The sequence below is a fragment of the Carlito syrichta genome, unplaced genomic scaffold (genome assembly GCF_000164805.1).
Source record: "Carlito syrichta isolate Samal-C Ts95f unplaced genomic scaffold, Tarsius_syrichta-2.0.1 Scaffold314713, whole genome shotgun sequence".
Lineage (NCBI taxonomy): Eukaryota > Metazoa > Chordata > Mammalia > Primates > Tarsiidae > Carlito > Carlito syrichta.
In genome coordinates, this window is record NW_007258809.1 from 1124211 (window position 1) to 1135280 (window position 11070).

Sequence of the window (11070 nt, forward strand, 5' to 3'; positions counted from 1 at the left end):
GAAAATTGTGATTAGAAAGTTATTCCGCATTCAAGGCAGCTATTAAAAGGTTAATGTCAGGAGTTCAAGGGTCTTTGCTCCAGAGAGGTTGTACTCAACGATTATATTTGCTGTTACTGCCTGTTCAACACCCCTCCAGCAACAACCATTTCCTGCCGTTAAGCTCTGCTGTTCTGGTGGGGCTGACATCATGCCCTAGCGCCAGGACTGGACACATGACCCAGCCCAGGCCAATCAGATCGCTGCTTCTCCCTGGCTCCTGTAATTGGTTCAGGGGTGGATACATGTCCCAAGGTGGGCCAATGAGAGCTATTCCTGGGACTTGAGTTATAGATTTAGGGAATGACTGTTTTCCCGCTGATTCTGCTTCAGCGGAAGGAGGTAGGCTTGATGCGAGAAGCCAACATCCGCCACCCCGTCAAGGGTGGAAAGAGCCTGCCAACCGAAGAATCATGCCAACCAGAGGAAGGCAGAGAGAGAGCTAGAGAAACAGTCATTCCTGATGACGTTGAACAATTGTATCCAGCCATAACTGAAGTCAGTTCTCTCCTTAGATTGTTCTATTATGTGCACCATAAATTCCTTTGTAAGTTAATCTGAGTTGGGTTTCTGTTACTTGAAACCCAAAGGGTCCTCACTAATACAATGGCGTGTGTTTAAATCCTAGAATTTTTGGCAAACCTTTGAAGGGACTACATTACATCCATACTAACCATAGTGTTCACTTGGTTACTCTGCAAGCCCGTATCTTTATTTGAGGATAGCTGTTATGGCCCCAACTGTGCTCTGTTCTGTACTCACAAAGCAGAGTTTTCACACATTCTGGGAAACGTGGTTGTGTTGGCACTCAGCATTATACTCCACCTCTTCCCTGCAATGTGCATGTTTGGGATTCTCCCATTCTGCACGAAGTACTCCTCCCAACATTCTGTCCCACAAACGCTGTTGTAACAATATATATCCTCAACTGCAACAAAAGGTACATGTTCCACCTTGAGCACAATGTGTTACCCACCTGTGAAGGGTATGCCGCCAACCAGTGTGCAGAGGTATTTTGGGATGAGTCCTGGGACTCTGACGTCAGTATGACTCAGAGACTTCACTCTTCACTCCTCTTCTAAGTGTGTCTTCGTGGTTTTTGTCCTGTTACGAGTTGACTCACTTTTTTCTCTATTTCTAAAATCAGTTACTTGAGAGGAAAAGCTAATTTGATTGATCTAATTCTGATTCACATTTGGGCAGTATTGGTTGAGCTGGACCACATCTGACAATTCTGGTCAGTCCCTGGATAGGACATCCCGGGCAAGACATCTACTCCTGTCCAGTCACAGGTGGCCAAGAGGGGGTGGGTCACGGGCTAAAAACAAAACAAACTGTGAGTGAGGGCCATATTGGGGACACGTCCCTCCTTGGGGGCTATGTCTGGGCAGTTTTTCTTAGCTAGGAATGGGGGTATGATAGCTACCATGACTGATGCATCTGGTACATTCTCCAATGCTGTAAATAATAGAAGAAAATCATGATAGTGATAGGGGATGGGACGATAATAATAACTGCCAAGGACTGGCTTCACCTTCAACACTTCTCTTCTTCCTGCATCACACTCACTGGCTGCCTCTGGAAACATCAATTTCTAGTTTCCAGATGCCAAAGGGCTGACTTTGAGGGACAGTAAGGAAAGAGGAACTGCTTGGCATTGATTTAGATACTCCTTTTTCCCTGACACAGAGCACACACCTGTAGCCTTCACTGTGGGTCCAGTGGCTTTTAGAGATCGTGACAGTTGAGCATTGAGAGTTGAGAGTTGAGCATTCTCAATTCCTTCTTCCAATCCAGACATGGGCACATTTCCCCTGTAACTGGGAGCAGGGCTGTGGATATCGACTTACTGGCATCAGGTTTGTTTCTAGTTTATTCCATGGCACAGCACCAAACCTCTAAGGTGACTCTGAATCTCCAGCTTCAAGCCAAAGTGCTTTCAAAACAGCGAGGAGGTTCCACCTGAAAGGCCTGTTTCAGGCTAACCCTGCGTGCAAAGGGTCAGCAGCTCTGCCATTAACTGTGTGATCTTTTAGTGACTGAAAGACACCAACACACCTCCTTTCTTCCTAAAATAGAATCCTTAACTACCAGGGCTGGCAGTAGGAGGGAATCTGGTGAGGAGGGTGGGCTGTACCAGAAGTCCCCTTGTCTGGCTTGAATGTTCCCGCATCATCCCGGGGAGAATGATGTATTCTGGTGGGGCCGGCATATCAAGCTGAGGCAGCTACATCTTCCACTGGCTGACTTCTGCCAAAGCCTAGAATGCTGTCACTAAAATTTAATCCTTTTTGTATAACAAAGCTCTTAGAATCCTAGAGCTACAACTTCCCAAACCTTAGTAGTTTGTTTCTCCGAAGTTGTAGTGTCTTTGTTTAGCTGATTTATTTAATCCATCAGGTTCTGGTGACAAATTTGACTTTTCTTGCCAAGTGAGTGTCTCAAAACAAACAAAATGGTCTCTAGTCTAAGTGAACCGCATCAAGATGCCTGTTCCTACTCTGGAGAAGACATGACTTTGTAGTTAAGGGTGTGGACTTTTTTATTTGATGCATTCAGGCTCAAATATTGGCGCTGCCATTATTAACACTGTAACCTCAAGTATGTCGTTTAACACCTTTTAAAAAAAAATGCGGAACGCCTCACAAATTTGCATGTCATCCTTGCACAGGGGCCATGTTAATCTTCTCTGTATTGTTCCAATTTTAGTATATGTGCTGCTGAAGTGAGCACTGTTTAACATCTTTGAGCTTCTGTTTTCTACTGCGTAAAATGGGGATGAGGATGACAATAAATTGGCCCCATAGTGGTGTGTGTACATTACCTGAGATCACATACAAAGTAAGCACTCAGGGAATGCTTGCTGTTTTTTCTGGCTAGGTGGGTTTTCCCCTGGAAGCTATTAGATCTTTTTCCCAGAAATCTGCTGAGGTGGCTTGCACTTTGGAGCCCTTCCAAGGGAGGGTGGTGGAAACATTGTGACCAGGCACCATGGGCTTCTCCTAGCCGTGTTCCTCCTGTTTCCAAGTGCCTCGGGCCAACTGTCTCGAGGTTCCAGAGAAGATGCCAAGACAACAGCCAGAAGGAAGGTGCAAGTCTGAACTTGGGCGGTTCGCCAAGTGGAATATGTCTGGAACACTGACCGGCAGAAAGGACCCACCATTCTTCAGTTTGGGCTTTTCTTTTAGGGCATGTTGATGCTTGATGCACTGAGCGTGGGACTTTCAGAGTAGAGGACGGGAAGAGGAGGCCCCGCCTCTGGCTATTCACCCTGGTCTGTGAACATCACCTGGCTCTATAAAAGGGGCTTAACAGGACAGGCCCCCAAGTCTAGGCTCTGGGGCACCTAATCTGGGCTAACTAGGCTTCTGTTAAATCACTGATCTAAGGAGCTGGCAAATCCGCTAAGACTGTGGTCCTCAATCTTTTTGGCATCAAAGACGGGTTTCGTGGAAGACAATTGTTGCATGGATGGGGCCGCAGGGGAGTGGGGAGGGGAATGGTTTTAGGATTATTCAAGTGTATAACATTTATTGTGTCTTTATTTCTATTATTATTACATTGTGATATATAATGAAATAATTATGCAACTCACCATAGAAAAAAAGTAGTGCAGATGGAAGTGGTAAATAAAATAATGGGTGGGCCACGTGGACTAATACAAGTGTTAGATTCTGACTTAAAGCCTGCCACCAGATGAAACTGTACAATTGGATAAAGTACAACTCACCTGCCACTCCCTGATAGGGTTTTGATATGAGTCTGCAGCAATTGATTTATTATGGTCTCTACAGTCAAGCCTCACTGCTAATGCTAATCTGTATTTGTAGCCGCTCCCCAGCTAGTATCACTGACTCAGCGCCACCTCAGATCATCAGGCATTAGATTCTCATAAGGAACATGCAAGCTGATTCCTTGCATGTGCAGCTCACAATAGGGTTCGAGCCCCTATGAGAATCTAATACTATCACTGATCTGACAGGAGGAGGACCTCAGGCCATAAAAGCGATGGTGAGCAACTATAAATACAGATGAAGCTTCTCTCCCTCGCCCACCACTCACCTCCGGCTGTACAGCCAAGTTTCTACAGGCCACAGACCAGTACTGGCCTTGGCCTGGGGCTGGGGACCCCTGCACTAAGATGGTATCTGGAAGGTGATGGCCCAGGAGTACCCAGAGCTCATAGACTCATCGTCCTTGTAAGAGCTGATGTGTGCAGTGCTTTTCTTTTCTTTTTTTTTTTTTTTTTTTTTGAGTTGGAGTCTCACTCTGGTGCCCAGACTGGAGTGCAGTGGCCACTGCCGGTCACCGCAGCCTCGACCTGCTGGGCTCCGGCAATCCTTCCGCCTCAGCCTTCCAAGTAGCTGGAACTACAGGCGCGCGCTACCACATCCAGCTAATTTTTTTTATTTATGTAGAGATGAGGTCTCGCCAAGTTGCCCAGGCGGGTCTCGAACCCGCGGACTCAGGCAATCCACTCACCTTGGCCTCCCCAAAGCGCTGGGATTACAGGCTGAGCCACTGAGCCCGGCTGTGCAGTGCTTTTCGATTGCACATACCTCACCAAATAACAATCCTGTGGGTCTGGCAGAGTTTAGAGAAGATTCTCCATGGAGTTTTAAATCTGCAAAGAAGGGGTCACAGTGGCTTACACCTGTAATCTCAGCACTTTGGGAGGCCAAGGCAGGAGGATTGCTTGAGCCCAGGAGTTCAAGACCAGCCTAGGCAACATAACGAGACCTGGTCTGTAAAATAAATAAATAAATTAATAAATAAATAAATTTTAAAATTAATTAGACAGGGGTGGTGGCATGTGCCTGTAGTCCCAGCTACTTGGGAGGCTGAGGTGGGAAGATCACCTAAGCCCAAGAAGTCCAGGCTGCAGTGAGCTGTGATCATGCCAAGGCACGCCAGCCTGGGCATGAGACCCCCAACTCACACACACACACAAAAAAGTGAAGCCCAGTGAGCAGCACTGGGACCAGATCGAACCCTTATTGTTCCTCCTGTGAGCACTGTATCCAATGAGGGGGAGCCTTGTGCTCCTTGGGAAAACAAGGACACCACAAGCCCATCTCGTAGCTGCAGGCTGTAGATGTTGGCTGCTTTGTGCCTCACCCCGCGTCCCCATCACCAGTGAACTTTCGGGAACAGTCCTGGTGGGGCAGAGTGGACAAAGCCAGCCTGGGTGACTGCTCCAGCTTTCAGCTCCTCGGGAGCCTCTTGGAGTCTTTGCAAGTACCAAACTGGGAACTTCAGACTTCAGACAAGAATCCTTCAAACCTGGTATGAGTCTACCCAGGCTAAGTAAGCTGAGTGCTTCTTGGCTTGTCTTGTTTTACCCAGAATCCCTTCAAGTGCTAGAACTTGGCTGGGGTGAAATTTGAGAGCCTTATCTCTGGTTTCAATCTATTAAAATGACTGAGCTCCGACTATTTCCCCAGCATCGGACTGGCCTGTGTGCCACTTGAAGTCAGGGCTCTCTTCCTTGTTGCAGGACCCCGGAGTCCTTGGCACCATGACTGGAAGTTGCCCAATTAAGGAAGGGAGGGGAAGCTTCATGCAGGGGAGGGCCCTGTAGGAGAAGGGGTGGCATTCGCACTTAAATTCCCCCAGAAAGAGCAGCTGCCCTGTGCTCTCCCCCATGGCATCGCGCTGGGCTGGCTGTGCCTGGCTTCTCTTTGAGTTCCCCTGGGGGGAAGGGCACGAACTAGAGGTGCCTTTCGGTGATGTTGCCCATGCAGGCACATTTTCCCGGAAACACATCTGCTCAGCTGCACTAAAAACAGCATCTTTGCTGACTTATTTAGTGTCCATTAAGTTCATATTCAAATTAACATGCAGGATGGGAGAAGGGAGGGGTTACAACCCCCGAAAGGGGTTAGAGAGGCATTTAAAATGTATAAGGATCTGTGTACCAGATGTTTGTTTCACCTAAATAAAATAAAATAATAAAACAGAACAAAACACTGAACCGAGAACACTCTCTCTGAGAGGAGGGAGGAAAAGTTCTGTCATCTTTCTCGGGCCTCGCCCCCAGGTCATGTTGGAAGGTCCCTGCCAGCCTAGTGGTGGACTCTAGGCAGCCATGGAGTCCCAGTTTGTTGTTGAAGTTACCTGGTAGTGACTGGGGCTTTTAGTGTACCCACAAGCCCTTGGGAGACCCTGCCCATCAAGGGCCTCAGACAATCGGCTTGCTGTTCAGAGATCCATGCTGGAGGCAGACCTAGACACTGAGAGGCATGCAGCTCTCCCTAGGTTGGCAGGGCAAAGGCAGCACCATTGGAGTGAGACCCTGGGAGCTCTGTGCCCTGGTCGGTCTGGGAGCCAGCTGGAGTCAGGTCCCCTCCAGGTGGGCGGGGCTGCCCCCAAGTTCCCTTCCCTGTGGGACTAGAGGCTTCCTCTCCTTCACCCCTTTCCATGCCCAGGGAGCTTTGCAACATTCAGACAGTGCCTGCGGATCTTCTCTGCCTGAGGACCACAAGCAGCCCCTGTGGTCCTACATGAACGGGGAGGAGGAAGGGAATGCAGCCCCACATTGTAGGCCTCGCTCCCCCCCCCCCAGGACGGATGATGGAATGGAGACACAGGCTTGCTTCAATCTTCTTGCTTGCCTGTAGGCCACCTCCAAAACGTATTCCTTCACCCTTGCTGTGTGATATTATGGAATTGTCTCAAACATGAGGGGAGGAACCCAGAAGGGGCCCACCTGGCAGGACACCTGGGTGAGGTATCGAGTCTCTCCATGGGACTTGGATCAGAGGCCTCTCTGGAACCTCCGCCAGTGGGCCAGTAAGGTGTCAGTGACCGTGAATCACACCTGTCGTGCCACCATCAAGCTCAGAGGCACAAAGCCAAGGAAAGGGCAGGCGTCTTGAAGGGAGAACATTTCATGCAGGAGGATATCTGTGAGGATAGAGGCTAGATCTGCTTCTGTCAATGATCCTAGGATAGTCCTTTTCCTTTCTCCCTCCCAAGATCTGCTCCGAGCCAAGGCCCACCCTGTGTGTCACTTCAGCACTTAGTCCAGCACCACCTGCCTGGCTGCTCTCCAAGTTCCACAGAAACTGATTTTTTTTTTTTTTTTGAGTCAGGATCTCACTTTGTTGTCTAGGCTGGAGTACAATGGCAGACTCACAGCTACAGCAGCCTCAACCTGCTGGGCTCAGGCGATCCTTCTAAGTAGCTGGGACTACAGGCATGCTCCATCAGGTCTGGCTAATGTTTTGATCTATCATAGAGACGAGGTCTCACCGAGTTGCCCAAGCTGGTCTTAAACCCTGGGATCAGGCAATCCTTTCACCTTACCCTCCCAAAGTGCTGGTATTACAGGCGTGAGCCACCATGCCTGGCCAGAAATGAATCATTCGGTTGGCTTGCTGAAATGCAGTTCCCTGTCTTCCTGAAGCCAATGGCCTTTGAGAACAACTGGTATTTCTCACTTGTGATATAGATATCTCTTTCTTCATGCCAAGGTGAGTTTCAAATGTTTGCAAGCAGCTTGGGTACCTGGGGAAAAAACCCCTTTGCTACCTGACAAACGGGGAGAGAATTCTTTGCCTGGAAACCTGACCAGGTCCTTCATGGACCTATGTGTAAGCTTAGGCTAGGCAGTGTTGTTGGAAAACAGGCTTTAAGATCTTTCACTGAGTCTCTTTCAGTTCCACCGTTGTGCCATACTCCCTCACATCTCAGGGCCTTCACACTTGCAGCCCTGCTGTCTGGAATTAACTCATTCATTCATTCAACATGTTTGCAGACCATTGTGTTCTACCCAAGGTACTGAGTGAACAAGACTTGGGCGGTGGGGGTGTAGAGAATGAAAGTGAGGTGTGGCATGTCTCTCCATCTCTCACTGGCACCCTGTCTGCCAGAGCATCACTACGAGGGCATCCAACCAGTGGCTCTCAGGGAGGATCAGCAAAGAAACCCACAAGGGCACAGGAGTGGAGAGAGGAATGTGAGACTCGGGACGATTCAAGTGGCTGAAAATGCAATCTCTCTCTTCCCCCATATTCATCAGAACAGGGCTTCTCAAACTTCTTGACCATGATCCACTGCAAGAAATATGCTTTACATTATAGTCAGTATGACAGTCAGTATGACATAGGTATACAAGTGTATGCATATGAAAATACTTGCACTGGGCAACATTTACGAGACATTAACAGCCAGAGTGAAACTCGACTCAGAAAAAAAAAATCAACATACTCTATTTCCATTTAAGAAGACCCAACCTTCTGCTTCTGGGTTTGTCTAAAGCAAAGCCCAGCCTGCTGGCCAAGTCTAGTATGCTGCCTGTTTTTGTGCAGCCTGTGAACTAAGAATGATTTTTTTTTTTTTTTAGTCACCCAGGCTGGAGTGCAATGGCACAGTCATGGCTTGCTGCAGCTTCGAACTCCTGGGCTCAGGCGATCCTTCCACCTCAGCTTTCTGAGTAACTATTAAAAAAAATCAAAAAATTAGCTGGGCATGGTGGTGTGTGCTACAGTAGCTGTGATCATGCCATTGCACTCCAGGTTGGGTGACAGAGTGAGACCTCGTATCAAAAAAATTAAATAAATAAATAAATAAAGGCTGACTGAGTGAGAATAGTGAGAATGCCTGGCCTTCCTGAGCCTTCTCTTTGGCCAGCAGGGGCATCTGTGTGGTGCCACTATATGGGGAACTCTTCTTAAGCGCATGAGTGGGTGAGCAGCCATGTAGCAGCTGCCCAAAGACCTTTGATGGGCTCTCACGCACTGCGTGGCCTGGCCCAGAGCATTTGGGGCTGAAGTAGGGGCTCAGAGGATGCAGCCTGGAAAAATCCACCAGCATTAGATTCTGATGGCTCCATCTTTTCTTCTTGCCTCATCTTGCTAGCCACACTTTTCTCTTTTGGCTAGTCTTTTTTCTTTCTTTTGGCTTGTGTGACCTTGGGTCCTTATCTTTCAACAATGTGTGTAGCAAAATACATTTTTGAAATATTAATGAACAATTTTTTTTTCTGGTCTGTTTTTCTCTTTATGCCTCCTTTCCTCAAACTCCCTGCCACCCCAATGAAGCAGCTGGCTGTTCTGTGCTCTTGTTTCAGGGGAGCCAAGAAGCCTTCTTGGCTTTAACTTCAGGGCCAGGGAGGCCTGAGGACTGTCAGCAGAAACTGTCAGGGGAACATTCTGGAAGAGAACAAGGTTTCTTCCACCTGGATCATCTGGGCTGAAGGGGTTGGGAAAACAGGGATGCTAAGTGCAGAAGAGTCAACCAGGGAGGAAGGGAGACAGTCCCTGTGGACTTGGAGGCCAGCACTCTGGACATCTCATCAGAGGATCACCTGAGGGGCAGATTCAAGTCCACTTGACCGCTTAGCCTTTATGTTGAAAGCCAGTAGCACCTGGGGCCGCCAGCTGGCCTTCCTTCAACATGTGGGGATTTCTTTCTGCAGCAGCTAGCACGCCCCAGGTGACAACTCCCTACAGGGCATGGCCCAGTCCCTGCCTCCAACTCTGGCTCTGTCTCTATCTGACCTACCTGAGGAATTCACCTCCCTTGCAGCTTCTCCAGATCTGAATTAGCCCAAGAAATAGAGAAAGGGGCTGGACATTTCGCAAACAAGGTGACGGATACATCCTAGGCTCCCAAAGTTCCCGTTGCTAGGTTGGGACTGGGTAGGACAGGCTGGTGGTAACCCCCCAGGGTGTGTGTGGAGGCGTCTGTGCGAACGTTCCTCTGCACTCATATATGTTTGTGTGTCTTAGAGGCTGTGTGATGGGGTTTGGAATTTGGTGAAGACTGAGAATAAAAGATGGCGAGCAAAGGAATCAGGCAGCACAAACAACCCAACACACCATGCCGGGGCGTGTCCCTATGTCCCATGCACTTGAGCCCCCGCTCAGGTGCCCAGCCTACTGTGCTGAGAAGAGGCTGGGCCTTTCCTCCATGTGAGTCCCTCTGGCTAGGCCATTCTGACTTTGGGAGAGTGTCTCCACCTTTTCTGCTCTGCTCCTAGTTTTGATTCCTCCTAAGAAGGCACCGCCATGGAAGGAGAAGTGGAGCAGAGGACAGGTGGAATTTCCTCATCACCCCACTCTTCTGGCCCAGAACCCTGGGGTGACTTTCTCCAATTTCAGAGGTGGAGAGAGGCTTTCTCCAGGCTCCCTCCTGTGGAGGGACAGTGGGCCGACTTCCTTCCCTCTGTTGTGCCAGGGCTTAAACGTCTGACCTGCATTTCACAGAAGTCAGGACCGGTTTGAGTTCAATTACAGTAGATTGCTTGATCTCATTTATTTTCTCCTGCATCCTTGAAGTTGGGACAGCTTTAATTTGAAATGGAAATTTATGCAAATACTATGTAAATTAGGTCATTCCCAGATTAACTGGGGGAAAAAAATCTGGTCGTCTTAGCAGGCACCATCTGTTCCCTTCTCATTCTTTCCATATCTGAACCCCACCCCCCGCTTTCCCAATCAACTTTGAAACTTGTTTTCCTGTGGCTGAGAAAAGAGATTTTTCCAGAGAAGGAAACAAATCACCCATCAGTGTTCCAGGTGGACCATGCTGATGTCTGTTTTGCTGTGAGAGGCAGTTCAGGTGAGAAGCTGGAAAAAGGTTCAGCGTTAACCTCAGGTTAATGACTGCCACACCCCACACGTGTGCCGCGTCTTCTCTTCTCCTGGTCTCTGCTTCCCTTTGGATCATTTTCCTTCTTCTTGTTGCCGGAAATCTTCTGGTGGCACCCAGAAGCTTCCTTCCTCTCTCTTTTTTTGGAGTCTCACTCTGTCACCCAGACTGGAGTGCAGTGGCCCCTGCCAGCAACTGCAGCCTCGACTTGCTGGGCTCTGGCGATCCTTCCGCCTCAGCCTTCCAAGTAGCCAGAACTACAGGTGTGTGCTACCACGCCCGACTAATTTTTTGATTTATTGTGGAGATGAGGTCTCGCCAAGTTACCCAGGAGGGTCTCGAACCCGTGGGCTCAGGCAATTCACTCACTTCGGCCTCCCAAAGCACGGGATTACAGCCTGAGCCATCGAGCCCAGCCTTTCCTCCCTCTTGATG

General features: G+C 48.9%; 1 protein-coding gene across 1 annotated transcript in view; it reads left to right on the plus strand.

Annotated features, from left to right (window-relative positions):
• CDHR3 (cadherin related family member 3) overlaps positions 1–6659 on the plus strand; it is a 90665-nt gene extending 84006 nt beyond the window's left edge. The window contains exons 20-21 of the mRNA XM_021719450.1: positions 5177–5325; positions 6468–6659. Of these exons, the coding sequence (XP_021575125.1) occupies positions 5177–5325; positions 6468–6659 (341 nt within the window). The remainder of the gene's footprint in view (positions 1–5176; positions 5326–6467) is intronic.
• Positions 6660–11070: the final 4411 nt, after the last annotated feature.